Below are 21,928 nucleotides of genomic sequence, written 5' to 3' on the forward strand. Positions count from 1 at the left end.
CATCATCGTTATTGCACTAACAAGGATGTATTCCTAGTTTCTGTTGAACCTACATCGTACTGATAAAAATAAAAGTAGAATATTAGCATTTCTTCTGTGGAGAAAAAGTACAATTCATTCATTTTTCACTTACCTTTCATTTTTTATTGAATTTGGCTTAATTTTATTTAGCCTTAATGAATCCATTACGTGGCTAATTAATCAATTAGAGTATTGGAATTGACAGTGTGCAGGGCCAACCATTTATCCCAGTAGAATCTGAATGAAGCCAACTCCATTTGCTTAATTTTGCTGGGCAACCATTTTATAAGTACTTTGTGACAGCAGTGAGACACTTTCAAAAGCATTTTTGACCCTGAACAATTCTGTGCCATTTGGGGAGATGGTCCTGTCAAAATGAGATGCATGCTTGCTTTCTTTTTTTTTTTTGAAGCACTACATTTTTACTTTCACTGAAGACGTGTACATTTATTTTAAGTCTATAAATATTCTATAATATCCCAGTTTGTGGATGGGAATGGGTATTTTCCGTTCGTCTTGGAAAGATTTACTTGCCTTCTTGAATTTGTCTTCTTGAACTAAATCACACTTTTCTGTTTAGTTTTCTTAGCACAAATGTCGATACACGAACAAAACAAGCACATTGCAAACGGAAGTTCTGATTGTCGTCTTTGTTAATGATCCATGCCAACTCTGTAGAAAAAAGAGAATTGCCGTTTTTTTATTTGTATTCATGTACAGTATGAACTACAATCTCAGGTATCAATATTGAACATCATCCTTAGTGAAATTATTTGGACTCCATACAAGCACTCTTTTTTTTCTTGTTTTTGTTTTGTTTTTTGTCTTTTTTTAACAACTTGGAGCACATGTAAAATTATGATCATAAGATTTTTTTTTTGCATTATGTTTTTGAAAATATTTTTTTTCTGTAGAAATTTAGCCATGTGATGATTTTCCTCTCCAAAAAATGAGAGATGTCCCCACACACGATAACCCTCCCCATATATGGACAGTTGGCAGAATTGCACACAAGAATTTGATCACCTTGGCTGGGGGTTTGCGCAAAAAACAAACTTAGTCTGCTGGTATGTCGAGTCCAACATTCTGCTCGACAGGCTTCATTCAATTCCATCCCAGCAATCAAATATCTTTCTAGATAAGCCGTCCTGCCAAAAGTGACTAATACACAGATTTCCCATTCATTCTGAAAAACTCACAAGCTCCAAATATATATAAAAAATCTGAACCTTTTTTTTTTACAGTAGCCAGCATCAACATTGAATCATTAATCCACCAAAAGCATTGAAAAGGAATTGAGCATTTGATAAAAGAAAAGAGTGAAAAGGGAAAGAATGGTTTATTTGTTGTCCTTACTCTGAAGAGCACCATTCTTGTCATCCAAAGTGAAGAGCTGCAGTGAGTAGTTCCTGGTTCAGCTTCTCAGGCCTGACATGCATTTACATCTGGAGTGGCTGCAAAGGCAAAAGCTGCTAATTTTACTTCTGTTTGAGTTGTTATTCTAGTGTAAAATCCAAGAACACATTGTCGTACAGCTCAAAATTCCGAATGTTTTTGAGCTGTTTGAGCTATTCATGGTGCTGGCAAAAAGATTTCAAATTATTTAATTCAGAAATTTTGTTTGCCATAAATGGAAAAAAATATTTCCCCAAACAATAGTAAGACATTGTTGAAGGGGTATATTAAAAATAATCTATTTCCTTAATTAAAGAAAAAAATACCCTCAATTAATTAACTAATGGAAAAGCCTTTATTGGCATTGCAGCAAAAAATCCTCTAATAACCATTGACCAGCTACTGGTGTTTTTTGATTATTCATGTTTGGCAATAAGTTCCAAGTATACCTTGCCTGTATTTTGTTCCAATAGAGACTCCTCTTGGATCAGTCCAGAATGTTCATTAGCTCCAGTCAGCAAAAACATGTTGGTTGAATTAAGAAATTATTTTTGAATCAATTCTCTCAACTATATGAATAATTTTTTGGAAAATTCCCAGAAATTTCAAGTTCGTGACTGGACATCAAGGACCTTTTTTTGCTATTCTGACATGATTTGTTTGGAAGTAACAATCAGTAACACTACAACCCATGTTCTTAGTACAATGTACTGTGAGTCAAATCCCACCAAACCCAGCTGTAAACGCACATTCCATTAAGAAATGTTGGTTAATAATTGGCCCAAATTGCAAATTTGCCAGTGGGAAATTAAAATATGCTTGTTGCACGGAGACCAAAGCAAAAGGCATGTCTACCTCCTCTTACACTCCACATAAGGTCACTGTTTCCATGGCGACAGGCTGATGGCTAGTTTGCCTCCTTATTTCTTATTTATTTTTTACTTCTCCCCATCATATGTGCAATATCAGTGTTTGAAGACCTTTCATGACCACTGTTGATAAGAGCCCCCCCATGGCCTCTCGCCTCTACCCCAAACACTGCTCTTTCCTTTTCACTCCTATTATCCACTTCCTTAAGCCTCCTATTCTACTAAGACTAAATGAAAACCGCAGCATGTAGATAGACAGGGGGAGAGACAATGTTTTGATGGTCTATAAATGGTGTGACATCAAAATGTCTGAGAGTTTTTCCTCTGCCAAAAATGAGACTGAGCAGGGGTCGCGTCAATATCAAAGCCCTCTACCCTCTGTAAGATGTCAGCCACAAAGTCTCATGCTGTTTTCTTATCAGCTTTCCTCTATTAGTCCGGAAATGAACTGCTGATACAGATTAATGAGCTATAACACAACTTTTCTTAGTTTGTTGCCGGTTCCTAGCTGCTTCACTGACTATGCTACCCCTGTTTGTCTGACAGGGTCACACTACATTACAAACCAGCCTCATTTGCCTTTTTATCCGAACTAACAGATGGACTATCAGCGCCTGAGCTCGTGTGACCCTGGGGTGACGGCAAGGTGGCGCGACACCGAGTGGATGTAGATCATTACCAGGTTAACAGGGAGGCTGCAGACCACAACCTTATGCTACCCTTCATTTTCCTAAGAAACATTTTGCCGTTGTGCAGCACACGTATGCAGACAAAGCAAGACAAATGAGAGATGAGAACGGGGTGAAGAACATGCCAAAGCTCAATGACAGAAAGGCAATCGCACAAACCAGAAGAGTGAAAACAGGGCAAATGTTGACCAGGGAAAATGGATAATTTAGCGATAAAAGAACAGAGGAGGAACAGAAGGAAAATGATTAAGGGTATGAAGTCTAGAGAAATGTGAGGAGGCAGAGTGGGAGCGAGACCTTAATCTTAATTAAAGCAAAGGATGTATGGCTGTTGTTTAGGAGCCACAGGGGAAATGCACATTTACTCATTTGGCAGCTTTGCTCTGCAGGCATGCTGGTTCCACGGTGATATAAACCAGAGCTGTGTCATTAAAAGATCTAATCTCATCGTGAGTGACAGCTGGAATATGATGGTTAGGAAAATAACACCGCAGTTGTTTTGTTTGATGTCTTGTAAGCTTCCTCCATTTTGGACACAGCGATGTCCTTCAACAAATAACAGGTTAATGGAATCAGAAACATTTGCACACTAGGCCAAAATCTGCTGTAGTTTCACAAGCTGCATATCATCCAGCTCATATTCACATTTAATAAACCATTCTTTCCCTTGAGCAGTATCACACAGAGAGAGAAAAAATGAGCTAAAAAGCTATCACAAACTGTTTTTTTTTATTTAGCCACTAGACATTTTTAATAAATAACTTTTGTTTTTGTAAAGACCCTTTTCAAAGTTTCAAGTTGTCTTTTTGCCAAACACTGAGTGCCGTCAAGATCAACTGTCAAGTCAACGGCATTTTATTCTTTTATTTTTTAAAGTTTTGGTCCATTGTATTCCAGTTGTAGACTGGCAATACTGGATATGTAGTCAATCTTAAGGTCAGATTTGGGTTTCTTGGACATTGTCTTTTGAACAAGCTTGAATCAGTAAAGGTTCTTGTGTGGCCGAGCTGTGTATGGTACTGAGCATTGGAGGGTGGTGATAAGTGCTCTTGTACGTGTTGTAGTGGTTGTAGTGCTCCAGTGGGGGGAGCGATAGGTGTCTCTCCATAGCAGCAACACCTGCAAGCTCTTCTTCAACAGTAATGACTTCCATAGAGGAGGCAGGACCATCAGGGTCCTGTTGGTTATGCTGCTTCCTCATCTTGTAGAAAATAACCAGCAGAACAGCGGCCATGAGTGTAATGGCTACGAAGCAGCCAATGATAATCTTGGTGGTTTTCATCACCTCATCCAGACCATTGAGGGCTCCTTCTCCATCTCCATTAAGAATTGGTATGGTGTAAGTCCGTTCTGTGGTCCTTGTTAAAACGGGCAAACCCTTTGTAGTAGAGGATGGTACCCAGCCATATGGGGGCAGTGGTGTTTGACTGTCATCCACGGGGGTCTCAATGGTTTCCACAGTGACTGTGGTAAAATAGGTAACTCCATTGTTTTCCACTGCAGTGACATTAAGGACTGCAGAAGCAGTAATGTTTCCTGCTGTGTTGCTGACCATACAAGTGTAAGTACCAGTGTCCTGCATTGTTACGCTGGTAAAATTTAATGTCCCATCATTGAGTACCGACAACCGTACCTTATAAGCCCCATGTGTTATCAAAGAGCCATTTGGTGTGAGCCAGCTGATGGATGTCAGCGAGCTTGTACGGCATTTAAGTTCAGCACCCATGCCTTCTGTCACATTCAGGTCACTGGGGGGCTCAACAATAACAGGAACATCACACTGGAAGTAGCTGTGGTCCAGTTCCCCAATATAACGACCTCTAAAGGTTGAAGGAGAATGACAACGAGCACAGCAACTAGTATTGGCAGGCACGGTTTCCTTAAGCCACCAGCTGAGCCACAAAATATCACAGTTGCAGTTCCAAGGGTTGTGATGGAGGTGCACTCTTTCCAGACGATGCAATGGCGTGAAGAGGTCATGTGGCAAAAAGGTCAAGTTGTTGTGAGCCAGATTGAGTTCCACCAGTGACTGAAGATCATCAAAGGAATTTCTCTCAATGGTTTGGATCTGGGCATGCATCATCCACAGCTTTTGAAGGCTCACTAAACCTGTAAATGAGCTGGGCTTAATGACAGACAACTGGTTTCCCGACATTTCTAGCTCTTCGAGCCTAATTAAAGGTAAAATGTTAGGGATCTCTTTGAGGTTGCACATTCCCAAGTTCAGGTAGCGCAGGTTGGTCAAGTCCTTAAAAGCTCCATCAGAAATGTAGGAGAGACGTTTGAGCTCCCCTAGATCTAGCCTTCGAAGTGAAGGAACCCGGTTGAAGGCATAAGATGGTATACTTTCAATGGGATTGTTCCGTAGCCAGAGTTCTTTAAGTTTGGACAAGTACTCAAACGCTCCATTGGGTATTGTTGTAAGTCGATTATCAAAGAGTTCTAATGTGTTCAGACTTGCCAGCCCATTAAAAGCACCAATTTCAATGCTGCGGATATGATTCTTGCTGAGTTGCAAAATCTCCAGATGGCGTAGATGCTTGAAACTGTCTACCTTGATCACCTGAATTAGGTTGTCCTGAAGATTCAGGTACCGAGTATTGGTAGAAATGCCATCTGGGACATCCCGTAGACCACGACGTGTGCAGATGACTTTGCTGAACTGGTTACTACATGAGCAGACAGAAGGACAGGTCTGAGCACGAACTAGTCCAGCCACCACCAGTATCTGAAGAGCCAAAAGCACCACAAAAAGGGGGTTGGACAGTGCCCCCTTCAGCCTACGACCTCTCATTGTCTGGCGTTGGAGGGAGTAGATCATTGTGTTCCGCATTCATAGTTCATCTGGTGTTAGGCTTCCCTGTAAGAAAGAGAAGAAAAAAAAACAGTACTCATTTAATGTTGGTAGAAGACTATTGATTGTGTTGAATTTAATGAAAGAAAGAGAAAAAAAAACTCTACTTTTGTCATTAATGTAATTATGCAAAACTTGCTCAATTAACATCCATTAAGTACAGTTTCTTCTTACATATGTTTTATTTTCCTGATGATTTAAGGGAGATATTCTAAAAAGTCAAGTAGAAAATTTGGAAATCATCATGTCAAAAAATTGTAAAACTTGGTTATGTATTTTTGTATATCTTTTTTAAAACATAAACACTGAGAAATACATGAATGCCAATAAATAATTTATACATGCTTTTAAAAAAATCTTTTAAAAATATTAATGGTTAATAACCATCACACCCCCCCCGAAAATGCAATGAAAAAAATGGAACGTGGGGATTCTGTTGCATATTAAGGGTTTAGGAGAAAATTAATTTCAACTTTTAAAGGGTAACATGCAAAAACATACAGAAGGTTTTAGCTTTAGAAAGGATTTCTATGGTCAGCTTACTGATGTTTTGATTTTTTTTTTTATTGATTTGTAGTTTTGCTCACCTATATATATATATTTTGTAAATTCTTTGCTCCACATCCACAACAAATGATCTGATTTTTTTTTTGTAGGTAGCTGATATTATTAGCAACAATCTGAATTCATATACTACATCAAAGCACAATATGGAGAAAAAAACAAACAAAAAAAAAACAGTCTGCTATTTCAGAATCAAATCATATTGAGATTGATGAGTCAATTCAACCAACAGGTCCAGGAGTATGCGTGAAAATGCTTATGATAAAAATAAACCCAGAAAACCATAGACATGGAGCACAGCCATACCTCTCACTTACATTCAGCAGTGCTGATGTGTCACTGCTACTCCTTGTTTTTTTTTTACATTTAAAGATAACAACCTACAAATAAATCTATACATTCCTTACAACAAACATATATAGGTGCTAAAAGTATAAAATGTGACAAGGCTCTGTCAAGATGTGCTGTTAAGTAATTCACACTCTGCAGTGCAGTTACTGGCTTTGCCAAGAGCAGGGCACACTCTGTATCACGAAGTAAATGTATTATTTAAAAATTAACAACATGTACTGGGTCCTACTGGGTTTTTCTGTTATCTGTTAATCATCTCTTTCTGTCAGCCCACAAGCAGAGAAACACCAGTGTATTATGACAGGTGTTTTCTAAACTGTAAAAATTGTTAACTGAGGTGGAAATGCTCACCACTGAGGGTGAGGGGCTGACTTAATCAGAAGAAATGAGGCTAGATGCCTTGATTTTGCACCAACAAGGCTGCCACAATACTCGTGATGGAACGAGGCTGCAGAGAGACAAGCCTCTGCAGGGGAATCAGATCGAATAAGACCTCCCACTGGCTGGAGCTCATTTTGTCTGGCTGGAATTACAACAAACCCTGCACTGCCACCAAAGAGAAGAAAATGTCAGACATGGCAAACACACTGACAGTGATTATCTGCTGCCAATAAAACATATCAGTTTGCAAATCCACTGGAATGCTAAAAGGTATGAGCCTTGCAACCACTCCAAGAGTAAATTGAGCTTTGGCCACATGCCGTATTCATAGTGCATTTAATGCCTCATTACATGCAGAAATGGAATATATATCATAAAAAGGAAAAAAAAATCCCTCCTTTGTTGATGCAACACTGCATGGATTAATTTCCATCTAGCTGTGCTCAACATGTGTTCAGAGCCACTTGCAAGCAGTAAATGCTTACATCTAAAATCCTGCCAGTAACATAAAAACACCCACCCTCACTTTTCAGCTGCTGCACCAGCAGCACTGGCTTTGTGTCTGTCAGTGCTGGGACTTGCCAAATTCGGTGGTTATAATGAGTTAGTTGGGCAGGTGAAAGGAAACGCATTCTATCAAGCAAAACAAGGAGGCTGTAAGATATGCAATTCAGATCTTTTAAATTAAAATGTCAGATTATTAAAACTATTGCCACTGTTAAATCTCTTAAAAGAGCAATGTATCGTTTTCAACTAGCAAGATGCGCTAACTTGGACATTCCAACACAGCATTGAAGCCAGCTTGGCACAAAAGCATGTAAAGCCCTCCTTTGAGGAACTGAAGAGCCTAACACATTGAAAGAAAAAAAAATCTGTTTCATCTTCTCATTGTATAAAAATGAGATATGGTATTCTAAATCTATTCTGCACAAATCCAACTTGTGAAGATAATAAATCTTTTAGGATGAAACAAAAAGCACAAAACGTTGCATTATGTATTACTTGCTTTGCAGTCACATTTTGATTTTGATATTTGCGCAAACTTGTTCGCATGTTTTGCATTTTCCCTCTGGGTACTAAGGGGAATTTAGAATCTTTTATGTGCAACAGGATTAGACCAACCCAGTGACAAACACACGTATTTAAATTTGCATTTGTAGAATCAGACTAAATAGTTTCATGTTTAGAGGACAGGGATTCCCAGAAAGTAAAAGTATTGTTTTCACAGAACTCCTTTCCATTACCTATTTATTACAGTGCATATTTCTACTAATTAAATACATATTTGTTTTCAAATTGGTCCCCCTTTACGTAGGACAACAGAATAGAAGAGATCATAATGCAATACAAATAAATAGGGTTGGGTTGTTGATTAGACAATTACAGATAATTTCCAGTTAATTATATGAATGTAAAATTGAAAAGAGTGTTAAATATGAAGTGGTACGGAATCTGGCGAGACCTACAATGAAAGCGAAATAAGTTCCCGGCTACTGCGGAGGATGTCTGATGAGCTGAGTACCATCTTGCTAATTGATTCAACACATTACTGATTCATTACATTTGCATACGTTTGTTGCATGTCTGCTTTTCAACCTCGTTGGGGTGATGTTATAACCTCACAGGCCATCTGGGTCTGTGGAGACCTGGCTGCAGACAAAGCACCACACAGATATACGGATAGATGACAAGTCTGATGCATCAGTGTTTGAAATTATCATAAATCTTGACTGCTGTGAATATATTTGCATATACCGGGCATACACCTAAACAGCACGAGCATAGAAAGCAGCAGGCCATCTTATCTTATCTTAATACTAAGTTTAAAGCACACTTTATTTTGTAAATGCTGATTATGAAGTGATTATCGTTCAGCCTGTCTGTGTCCGTCTGTCTGTCTGCCTGCCTGCCTGTCTATTAAAGCTTGTTTTAAATTCTGAGTTATTTTCCTGGGTACTTGAATCAAGAAAGCTGGTAAATAACTGAGAATTTAATTATTTATTTCAATTTAATTACACTGAAACCAGCCTTATTTTGGACTGTAGCTTAAAAGACTCAGAAGGACAGGACTGTTTTTTCTATTTGCAATATGTTTACAATTACATTCTTATGATGTGAACATTAACTGATTTTATATAATATCTCAATAATAACCACTTAAACTTGAAAATCCAGAACTCTGTGGCACAGTTGCTCCTACCAACAGGTGCACAACAGAGAATACATAGTAGGATTAGGATTCTACCAGCACTTATTTTGTTAAGAAACCAACTTTATTAGCAGTCCAACACATTTTGTGACATGATGGACACAGAAACTGGCTGTGTTTCACTGTCCACTGTGCAGTTCTGCTCCATCTTGGCAACAGTGCTCAGAGTGCTTGGGTGTGTGGGAAATAAATCTGCCACAAGAAGCTGCTGGGTGTTGCTGACTTATCAGTATAAGATTCTTTAATAAGAGCTGGCATTATTAAAATTATTTCAATAACATAGCTTTAAGAAACATCATCTATTTTTGTCAGGGCATTTTTGCAGTTCAGGCTTTTTTTTTTTAACAGGACATTTCTAAACTATGCCTGTCTATAACCAGGGTAAAGTTGCTTGCCAGCTGTCACATGCAAAGTTCTGTGTCATGTTTGGAGCGGTTGTGCTAATCACATCTGTTGTTTTTCACTAGCCATTTAATCTGGACATCATTTTTATCAGCCACTTAACTCCATTGTGCGGATTAGTTTGGTCGGCCGCTTTAAAAACCAGAACTAAAAGCCATGTTGCTATTTTTTGTAAAAGAGTGGCTGGTGGTTCTGTCTTCTCTGTGGCAAAGCACTGCTTTAATTTACTGGAGTCGAGATAAACACATAATGTTGCTGATATAATGTTGTTTGTATCTGGTGTATGAAATGCCAGCTTTTTTTTTTTTTTTATGAAATACCATGAAAAATAGGAATGATTAACCTAAAATTAATTACGTTCTGTGAAAGTGGCAGCAGCTTAAACACTTTAATTTTTAAAGATGATGAAAGGCAATCAGCATCCTTGGAGAAATGCACATTAACACTGTCTTGAGCCTGTACATAACAGATCCAGGTTTTCATCATTCTGATTCCACAGATAATACTACCTTTGGCAGAATTTGTAAGGTCTTATAAGATTTACTCTCACTGTTTCAGATCTGGATTGTTTAAAAACAGCAAAAGAAAAACTATATATAATTATATAAAAATTCCCTTCTCACCCTCCGCGGGTGGTCTCTCTCTTTTCATCCTCTGAGCTCGGGTCCTCTACCAGAAGCCTGGGAGCTTGAGGGTTCTGCGCAGTATCTTGGCTGTGCCTAGAACTGCACATTTCTGGACTGAGATGTCTGATGTTGTTCCTGGGATCTGTTTTAGCCACTGCTCCAGTTTGGGGGTGACTGCCCCGAGGGCCCCGATGACCACAGGCACCACTGTGGTCTTCACCTTATTTATTTGTATATATATATATATATATATATATATATATAAATTATGTCTTATGTAATACATTTCTCTTGGTTTTTGATAGAAACAAAATGCTGCCTGAATACCATTGGTGCTTTTAAAAAACAAACAACAAAAAAAAACAAAAAAAAAACAATGGTTAAAAGAGTCTTTTTGTAGCCTTGAGGTGCAAGGCTACCTCAAGGCCTTGCACCTTGAGGTAGCCTTGCACCTCAAGGCTGCAAGGCTACCTTGCAGCCTCTTTAATAAGAATTCCTTATTAAAGTCAGGAATTCTGACTTTAATAAGTCAGAATTCCTGACTTATTAAAGTTGAATGCTTCCACATATACGCCCCTGGTTTATTTATGTTTTCAAAGCTGTCTTGATTTATTGCTTTTTGTAAGGGGCAAAAATATGGGAAAAAAATCTAAGGCATCTTACAAATAGGTTGCTTTGTGTTGACGGTAAATATGCAGGCTAGGAAACAGAAACTAGGCCAGTAAACTTGTGGAACAATGCAGTAACAGCCTATTCAGCTAATTCATTGCTTAGTAGATATTTCAAGTTGGTTTAATTTGGTTTTGGTTCTGATTGTTATGTAAATCTGTAAAAACTGCAAAGCACCCTAATATGTACAATTGCAGCATGTGCATCATTGTATATTTCCATTTTTAATGTGACGTTTCTTCTATATGTTTCTAGAGTGCTTTGTTTCATCAGTTTAAAAAACAAGAACAGGTAATGATCCAACAGAGGCGGTGCACTTGACCCTCCGCCCTGGTCTAAACCCCGGGAGCCTCCAGAAAAGGCAAAGGTTAAACAACAGCAGCAATCCCTGAAAGCATAATTGTTTTCTTCAAAATCTCTGTGTATTTAGAAGACCAAGTTCATTTTCCTCAGATTTTAATGAAAGCTATTTGATTAAAAATGGACAGATTTGAGAGCAATCAATTTGCCATCTGGAATTAGAGCCAGATGGACAATAACTGGCTGTTTCAAAAAGCAACAGTGTAGACAGTTTCCAATTTAGCATCAGTTATTATGCCTAAAAATGGACTGTAGACTTTATTTGTATTCATTGTCTGGTGTCTGATGAGAGCTGGGATACAATTATCAACAAAACAGCAACTTTATTTCGACGACACTCGTCATGGTGAATGCCTTTATTACATTCCAGTTTCCCTTGTATTTGCGAAATGAATATGGATTTTAACATTTTTACATCTATAGAAAAATTAAAATAAGAAAATCGTAGACTTTGAAGATTGGTTTATTAGCAATTTTTTTTAGATCTTAGTTTTAAAAACTCATTGAATTAAGTTTTGTCAAACAAAAATACAGTATTCAAGCTGTCTGTCAAAATTTTGCATCTTGCTTTGTAAAAATGTCCCTAAATTTTAAACATTTTTTACAATGCAATAAAAAACTCTCTCAATCTAATTCATTAGACTTCAATGTCAGGCTGGGCTGCATGGTGGAGCAGTTGTTTGAACTGCTGTTTTGCAGCAAGAAGGTCCTACGTTTGAATCTCCGCCTGGGGTCTTGTTGCATGGCGTTTGCATCTTCCCCCTGTGCAAGAGTAGATTCTGCTTTCCTTCCACAGTCTAAAAATATGACTGTTCGAGGTATATGAGTCTGTCTAAATTGTCCTTGGGTATGAGTGCGCACATGGCTGTTTGTTTGGTGTATTTCTGTGTTGTTTTCAAAGGCTGTATAATGCTCCTACAACATAAGTGTTATAGGAGCAGTATATATAGACAGTGGATGGATGGATGGATGGATGGATGGATGGATGTCATAAGCTAACACAAAAAAAGAAAAGGAAAAATACACTGCATTTTTGTATGCAGTTTTTACACAATAAATGTCTAGTGTGCATTTGTATTCAGCTTGCTTTACTCTGATGCCCCTAAACAAAATCTGCTATGACAAACTGCATTGACAGGACACCTAAATAATAAGTCAAGTTTAATAGAGAACATTAGTGAAGAAATGGCATCACAAGGACCATTGATCAAATCAGAACAGTTTGGCATACAGGTGTGAGGAAGTTTAAACAGTAACTAAAGTTTTGGACATCTCAAGGACATCACTGACGGTCACAGAGGATAGACGAGAGCAAAATAAAACATGTGGCAGACAATTAACATTCCACATCGATCTGAACACATGATTGTCAGTTGTGGTTGTGGAAGCATCATGCTTTACAAAGGTTTTTATTCAGCAGAAACAATGAAACTGGAGAAGTGGAGAACGAGGTGAGGGGTTCCTAAAAATAAAGCCTGGGCCATAGTGGAACTATTAGAGTAAAACATGTTCATGTTTTTGAATGGTCTAGTCAAATTTCAGAACCAAATCCAATTAGGAATTAGAATCTTATATTCACTTACATACTACTACCCAGTATTGACTCAGGGAGGCTAACACCCACATTCACACAACACTTTTCAGATTTCCATTTTGTAAATATATAATTTCTTTCATCTTCAAACTTATGCTGAACTTTGTGTTTTTTTTCTCAATTGTAGTACATATCAATTATAAAGGAGTTTCTGTTTGCAAGGTGAGAAAGCGAGGAAATTGGTATAAATATTTTTGCAAGACACTTCGTGATTCACTGCAGAAAAAAATAAATAATGAATAAATGACTCCTTTAAAATAAGACTGCAGAGTTTTACGATATGCCAAAAATCTACAGTGATGACAAACTAAAAAGTCAGACATTTTGCCTTCTTTTCTGATTTATTTTTTTCTGGTAAATATGGGGGGGGGGTGCTTTTTTCTGATCAAGGCAGTATACTTTGAACAGAGTTATTATGTATACTTTTACTTTTGTGCCTTTTATTAGTTGCAGTTGGGCAGTACAGAAGGGAGACTGAGCAAGAGGGTAAAGAGACACCTTTCAAGTGTTAATTCAGTTCCTATTCACGTACCATCTTATGGTGCCTCCATTATGATAATTGCAGAGGCTAAATAATCTGCAGGGACCTCCATGTTCAAATGCACTTTGCAAAGGCTCTGTCTAGTCTCTGCAAAGGGATTAAGACAGGATGCCCTGGGTGGCAGACTGGCTGAATGCGAGGGTGCACTTAGTATTCGTGTCACTTGTCTGGCCCACCAATCTGCTCCCATGACTGAGCTTCAAAAAAGAGATTTGCAGGATTGGCAAACTGTAAGTGGAAGGGCATCACAGTGGAGTTTAGGCTCATTAAACTAAATGAAAACATGGCACCATGCAGTATGTTAGTATGACTCAGCCAGTAGTGACAATCGTGTTGATTGGCTCCACGCATACTGTATAAACTAACACTGTACTGTAAAACAATTTGTTTTTAGCAATCAGAAAGCTGAGGAACACTGCTAGCAAACACAATGGTAACGTGCGAGAAACACACAAAGCCTCTGCTCTAAACAGGCAAGATGAAAAAAGTATGTGAGGTTAGGAAGGTGAGAACACACAGCACAGGGTGAATAACACACATCCTTTACCCAGCCTATTTACACTAGTTTGACACATTATTGATTTAATACAATCTTTGAGATGGTATCTCATCATGTTTATTTGACAGACAGATTTTTAGATGTTTACTTAGATTTCACATCTTAGCATTTTCTTCTTCATATTATAATCAACTAAAAAACTTGGCTCTGTGCAAGAGTATACATACCATGATAAAAATTATTACTTTTCACAAGATATGGGAGGTAGGGATGATCTTTTAACAATTCAACACAAGCAGACTTAAAAGATTTCGTGACCAGGAATGAAAACTGAATCAATTTACAATTTTTCAACATTTCTGAAATCTCTGCCTGTCTGTGGCGTCATAGTAAGAATAAACATGGTCATACAGCTGAAAAACCAACATGCTGGTTTCCAGTGTTAGTACTGGATGACAAAACTGTGTTGCATTAAATATGACAAAATTGCACAGTAGTTTCAATGGCCAGACTTGGCAGAATGTTACTCCCTCCAAAATGCGGAGTGCTTGAAGGGATTAGTTCACTGAAGTGTCCTCTGTTCAGTCACAGCTATTTGCCAATGCATTCCAGCAATTCTAGTTTGCAAATTGACTGAAAGCAGAAGTTGCAGGCAGCTGCTTTTCCTGCAGCTTTTGTGCTCACACTTGAGGTGAAAGGATACTGACACCAAATGACATCATACGCAGCGCAGTCATTTATTCTTTTGTTTAATATTGCTGCCTATAAGAGAAGCTGAAGTCCTTCCCCTGAATCCTGTCCTGGTGATAAGTTATTCCGATGTTGTACTATAGTTGTTATGGTGGAGTCATATTGTGATTTTTGATTCACAGTCAAAAGCAGTTAAACATAATTTGCATTTCAAATTTAAAGTTGAAATTTAATTTTTGACCTCAAACAATCAATTCACCGAGAAATCAAATCACTCTCAGAATATTTTGACAGAATTTTTTTTTCTAGCAAAAAAAAAAAAAAAGTACTACAGGAACTACTGTGTTCCTGTAGTATAGATGTCTCAAAGCTCACTGAGAAATTATGCTAAAAAGTCAGTTTTGTTTCTTTGAACTCATTACAAATTTGTCCAATATTCCAAATATTGTACAGTTATAGAAATATTTTTTTTCCAGTAGTTTTCATACTTTATATTTATATATATTCATATATTTTGCATTTAAAATAGTTTTCCTAAGCAGCAGGGCACTGGACAGGCACATGTTTATATTTCTGCATAAAAAGAGAAAAACTCTTTGTTTTAAAATATTAAAAAATATGTTACAATGGGAAAATATTGCATTTTTTTGTAAATCAGAATTAAGGAAAAAATAAAAATGTAGTGACCTTTTAACTCCTCAAATGCACTTTTCTATACCAACAGAATAATGTTTACATGTTCAAACTTGAAAAAGTTTTCTTACATTTTCAACTAAACGCACTGGCTTAAAGAGAAAAACTAAGCTCTCACGTTCCTTAGTTGTCAAACTGATAACAAGCATAAATGCATAGCATATTTACATGTTCTCTTGTGAATACGTGGGTTTTCTCAGGTACTTGAGCTTCCTCCCACAGTCCAAAAATATAGATGTTAGGTTAATAGGTTATTCTAAAGTGCCTTTAGGTCCTATATGAGTTCATGTGTGTGTATGTGTGTGTTGCCCTATGATGAGCTGATGACCTATCTCTGACCTCTGAGACAGGCACCAGCCCTCCCATGAGTCTTTAAGGATAAGCAGGTTTAGAGAAAGGGTGGATAGATAGCTTTAAAAAACAGGGGGAAAAAACAATGTTGCTGCTCTGATTCAACATGGGTGAATAATTTTAGTGCTGAGACTTCTAGTCAGACTTAAATCTGTATGCACTCTGAGGCCAGACTGCAGCACTCATAATCATGTTTAGAGTTTTACGAAATGCCCAAGATGAAAGCTACGAGGCAGCACTGCTGCTGTACAGATAATGGCTTTTCCTCAAATGAATTGGCCTCTACAGCGTCGTCTAAAAAGTGTGTTGCCTGTAATCAGAGAGATCCCTTAAAGAGCAGACTGTGTGCACCTGTGACTAGATACCTATTTTTGGAAATGAAAGAATAACATGATGTACTAAATTATGCATTTAAAGCAAATTGAAGTAATAAAACACTAGCATGACACATAGAATTAGGTTCTTTTGTGCTATTCTTGCGTAACATATAAATACCGATGGAATGTATATAGGTGCGAAAATCAATGATTATAGAACTGAAGTAAAACAAAATCGACTAAGCATCTCAGAAGGGAATTTCAATAATTTATTTTATGTATTCCACCAATAAAATTCCTTCAATACCAAAACAGTTTGCATCAGGTTTTTCACAACTTTTCTCATTGATTTAGGTCAGAACTTTATCCATCCATCTCTTTAAGCGATTTAACAGGTCTAAGAAGGAAACCCAGACATCTCTCTTGCTTGTGACCTTCCGCAGCCCTGCATGGAGGATCCTGAGACCGCAGGCTAGAAGAAATGTATATTTCTTTCTATAAGTTCTGAGTCTTCCTTGGGGTCCTCTCCCAGTGTTGCATTCTCAGAATATCTAAATAAAGTTGTCCAGGAGGATTCCTGGACATTTGACTGAACCACCTTAACTATGCAGAGAGCTCTGCTCAGAATAGTTCACTCATTTAGATTTAAGGCAAAGTCTTACCACCCTATGGAGGAAGTTTATTTCATTTTGCATTTGGCATTATTTGTTGTGGTCATGATTCTAATCTAATGGCGTATGGGTGAGTGCTGGAGTGCACATGAGCAAATAAACTGAGTTCCTTCAATAAGAATAATGACCGAGACAATGCTTTTGCTGCTGCCACTACCTGAGATGATTGTTCACCCCTCATTTCATTCTACCATAAATTGTGGACATGTTCATTCAGGACCCCTAACAAAATTCACTTTTTTTCCAATGTCCAATCAGCATTCAAAAACAGTTTTGCTCTCACAAATAGACTGAGTTATCCCAACTGATTTCTTTATCAACTCTTTGGTCAAGTTTAACTATACTGTCATAGTTAAGTTCTACTTTTGAACTGTACTGTCATATTAGTGATGGAAAACTACCCATGTAGTAAATTTGTATTTTGATACTAACCATGTTAGTATTATCTTTCCAAAAGCAGAATGTTGTAACCCTTCATGACAGCTGAGTTTATTCTTCTGTTTAGAATACACCTAAAATGGGATCTTTACATTTTCAGTGGTAATGCCAGTCTTACAGATACAGAAATAACACTACATCATAGCAGCTGTGATTGGTTGACTTGGTTTTATTTTTACTACATTTGGTGAATGTGTCTATGCTCCTTTTTTTCAAAAATAGTTTAAACAGCTTAGAGAGTGTTTTTGAGATGACTTTAATGGCCAAGCGCTTCGAGGTGGATAATGTGAGAGGTTACATGTTGATGAGGAAGATCTTCGACCATGTAGAGAACTCCACAACCCCTCAAACCACTCAAATTGTTAAACAAGAGAGCATACAGAAAATGTATTCTGACAGTACTAAAATTACTTTGCTACAGGGGATTTCTGAGGATTTCACAACAGGAACAAAACTATAGAATCAGGGAACACATTACCAGCAAACACACTATTCAAAGAGAAAGAAAAATGTGGATCTTTATTTTGAAGATGCAACCAAGTTACAATCACAGCCACAAAAGAAAGATGTTAGATACAGCTAAAACACATACCCTGTTTCCCCACTGTCTGACATTAAACTAAGTTAAAGTTTTCCATTTTGAAATCAGTTAGGATTAAAAAGATATTTCTACTTGCTAAGTGCCAGAATAATGAGAACACGAATGACCTTGATAATCTTGGCTTTGTAAGGGTCTAATAAGCTAATGCACGACAGTTCAGTACAATCTAGTACACCTCTGGATATGTTTTAAAGCCACATATCTTTCTTCCAGAAAACCACAATCACTGCTTTTTGCTCAGCCTTCTCTTTGTGACATCAGGGAAGAATCAAAAGAAATCAGGTAAGGTGTCAGGAAGTGAACTGTGGAGCTCAATGAGTCTGAATCATGCTTGGATTCCATTTCCAGATGCCTGATGGTGCCATGTCCGTCTGTTCAAACAATTACCTGCAAGTAAAAAACAGCATGGGAATGTCCTGCCATCATACTGATCAGGAAAGAGAACTATTCTGTGTCCCAGAGATAGGTTCAAAATGTGTGTGGAGAAAAAAACTCCAGAAAAGAAGCAAAAAAGCCTGTAAAGATGCTGTTTGAAGCTGATGAGAGAATGCCAATATTTGTAGTGAAAGGTGATTTGTACCAATATGGGCTGAAAGGCCACTCGGGAGGGTGGGGGGTAATGCTCCAGTTACTCTAAATTAAATATAAAAAGCCAAACTTTAGTTTTCAAATTCACACGGGGGAACAAAAAACCCTAAATTTTGGGGGGAGGGAAATGTCATGTTCTGATTAAATGTTTCATTATACTGACTGTTATTACATTTACAGAAAAAAAAAAGAACTTTTCCAGCCTGAGAACACCTGAATCATTGTGATATATATAAACTATATACGAAAATACTTAAGGAGAATCTTAAAGGGTAACTGTTACCTTCAGTTATATATCCTGTATATCCAATATTATTCAAACAAAGTTTGACTTCGTAATTTGACCTTGACATTAGGCCTTAGCATTTTAAGACCAGTCACATGGCAAAGAATTCCAAACTCTCATCACTTAACATTTATGTCCTTTTAACTTTCACACTGGATCGACTGTTTTATTTATTTGCTTATGATACAATTCATATATTGTATTCATATAAAATCATATATTTAGCTTAAAAATTAAATTCTAGATTAAAACTCAATTAGTGCTTTGCTTATTTTTTTACATCACGACTAAAAAGATCCTATTGCTATTCTTTAGCAATTTCTGAAGCAAAAACTAAAATTGTTTTCAATTTGTAACTGAGCTCATAATCCAGCAAAACCAACAATAATCAAAGTTCCTCTATGCTCTATTAAAGAACAACGTTTTTTAAATCTGTATCTCTAACACTGAGGCAAAGACTGACATTGGGGCTTACTAAACACCGTGAAAGGACGGATGAACAGAACAGATGCCGGCCTCTATTGGTCAAGCATGCTGCTTGAATAAAATATAAAAAATACTGAGCCTCCAGTCGATTCTCATACAGTTCTCTTTTCGCTCTTTCTGGGGAGAGCAGGGTGTTAGGTCATCTTCACAGAGGATGTCCCTGGAGCTGGTGGTGAGTCTGCAGGGAATTGCTGACTTGCTCAAGGGCAGGACCAAAGCTGCTTGCTCGTTACAAGTGCTTATGTTTTGTGGTTACAACTTTCTCTGAGTATTTTCAAAATTAATTTGCAACACAAAAGCAGCTCCTAGACCTTTATTTCAACTGAAACAAGGAGCAGCTTATAAAGATGTCCCATTATACAGATAGCTTATTCACCTGGGCCTGTATATTGAACAAGAGAATAATGGGTACTTCTCACCATTTCACTTTAAGTATATACCTGCCATGTGCCTCATATTCTCTTATGGTTAACCGCCAACCACAGGTACCTATTACTGTCTTGGAGTTGCAATGGTTTATTCCGAACGACGTTTTTCCATGTGATATATGTTTTCATCCGTATGTGCAAAATTGTGGAACACAATACAGCAATCATTAAGCAACTCTTCTATTCTACTGCAGTAACTTACAGCTTAAAATTAAATTCCCTTTGTCCAGATTGCTATAATTATCCACCTCACAATGAAGGGTGAGGAGAAGCTTAAGGTCTGTTTAAAAATAACCACTGTCCAATAAATTTGGACTCAATAAATGAAAGCTGAAGAGCAGACGTTTTCTCACTGGAGTGATTTTGATTTTTTTTGTTCCTCTCCCTCTCCACTTTTGCCCCCTCCCCTTTCTGCTCTCTCTGATAATCTGCTTCGATTAATCAGCAGTGAATGCATGATGCTTAGTGGGAAAGTGTTATAAAATCAATCAGAAATCAGAAGTAAATGCAAGTGGATGCCTATAATTTCCAAAAAGCTGCTTTCACACTGTGCACACATTTTGCCATAAAGCCACAATTCTAACAAGAGGATGACAAATCATCAGCATTTGCTGTACCATTGTTCTTCGAGTGTGCATATTTGTTGTATTTTTGCAGCATGAGCAAGACCTAGATGATCATTAAGGCTTTTATGATCATTTTATCATATAGCATTTTATCATATAGCATTTTATCATATAGCGAGCCAGCTGGTGTACAGACTAGCTGTGTTTGTGCTGCACAGAGGACTGGGCTAGTTCTCTCTCCGCTAATAGCTGATTGATTATGTGTAGCCAGTGTTGACAGCACACAGTAGGTAGTCCACTTTTTGTCATTATTTGTTCATGACAAAAAGTCTTAGCTGGCAAGGTAATAAGTTCTGGTGGTGTTTATTTCCTATTAAAACATGTTTTTATTTATTTTTTGTACATGTTTGTTATACAGTCCCGACCACATTCATCAGCACTCCTGTTGATGATTTGCAAAAAGACTTTAAATAAATTCATTTTTATCGCAGCAGCACAGTTCCAGAAAATCTTAGAAAAGTCCAGCCTCTCATTTAAGCACGTTTGCAAAGAGGCGGACAAAGCAAATAAATGAAAGCTGAATGAAATGAAATTTGTTATTTGCAAAATCAGTAGTTGGCAGTTATTTGGCATTTCTACTAGTGATGCTTCAAAGAACCTAATTTTCCTGACAGGAAGTGCTGTCCTTAGTTTTCTACAACATTGCTGAATATCGGAGCATAGAGAGAGGGATCTTTGACCTTCTTTGTACAGTATCTCCCAGGGACGACCTGTGTTTGGTGACACAGCCCAACACATTGTCATTTAAAATCTCTGGGTAATTCAGAGTTCATGTTGATGCATTCCAACAAGCTTTAGGCACGGCAAAGCAAGTTTATTTGTAAAGCACATTTCAGAAACAAAGAAAACAGTGGAACACAATACGGCTCGTTGTGCTTCTCACAACATTCCGTCATTCCCTCATCGACGCACACGTTAACACGTTGATGGCTATTACACTGTAGCCAGAGATGCCCTCGGGCAGTCTGACAGAAGCAAGGCTGCCATGCCTGGTGCCACCAGACCCTCTGACCACCATCAGCAGGCGAGGCGGGTGAAGTGTCATTCCCATGCACACATTGACTGAGACAAATGGAGCGGGGATTCGAACCTGCAACCTACTGGTTCATGTGTAATAAAAACACTACTTTGACCTATTTGAGTGAATTATTTGCTACTTTTAATTGAGAAAAAATAAATGCTCCATGGTTATAACAAACATATCTTCCAACACCTGAAGCAGTAACCTTGACTTCTGTGTCAGTAGTGAATATAGTCTGGAATTACTTTCACATGTAAGTAATTGTTCGTATTTTATGTCCAACCCCTGAAGTAATTTTTTTTACGTGAAGCAAATTGTTTTCCTCCCAGGACCTTTATGGTCCCATTCAGACATCCAGCTTACATACCACTTGATTACTTATCACACACACAAAATCTAAGTAAATGTGAGATTAATCTCTGTCCTTGCTTCGTTGTTTTATGTCAGTATTAATTTAACCAAATAATATACTGTAAGCACCTTCGATGAGCACCTTTTTAATCCAATTTAAGTAAATTGCCTCCTCCATCTTACTCAGCTCTCCTCTTTGATTTGATTTAACTGAACACATGAATAGAAGCTCCTCAACATGTAGCTGGCAGGACATTAGAAGTCAAGTACTTTGAGAAAAGCAGTTGCTACATTTAAATGAAAGCTGAAAAAATAAAGAAAAATAATTGTGTGGTATATTGATGAACAAATGATACT

At 37.6% G+C, this 21,928-nt stretch overlaps 1 protein-coding gene across 1 annotated transcript in view; it reads right to left on the reverse strand.

Moving 5' to 3' along the window:
* Positions 1 to 2,049: 2,049 nt before the first annotated feature.
* The window catches only part of lrrc4cb (leucine rich repeat containing 4C, genome duplicate b), a 47,420-nt gene continuing 27,541 nt past the window's right edge, over positions 2,050 to 21,928 (reverse strand). The window contains exon 2 of the mRNA XM_007574560.2: positions 2,050 to 5,834. Within this exon, the coding sequence (XP_007574622.1) occupies positions 3,912 to 5,807 (1,896 nt within the window). The 5' untranslated portion in view covers positions 5,808 to 5,834 and the 3' untranslated portion in view covers positions 2,050 to 3,911. The remainder of the gene's footprint in view (positions 5,835 to 21,928) is intronic.

The sequence above is a fragment of the Poecilia formosa genome, unplaced genomic scaffold (genome assembly GCF_000485575.1).
Source record: "Poecilia formosa unplaced genomic scaffold, Poecilia_formosa-5.1.2 Scaffold356, whole genome shotgun sequence".
Classification (NCBI taxonomy): domain Eukaryota; kingdom Metazoa; phylum Chordata; class Actinopteri; order Cyprinodontiformes; family Poeciliidae; genus Poecilia; species Poecilia formosa.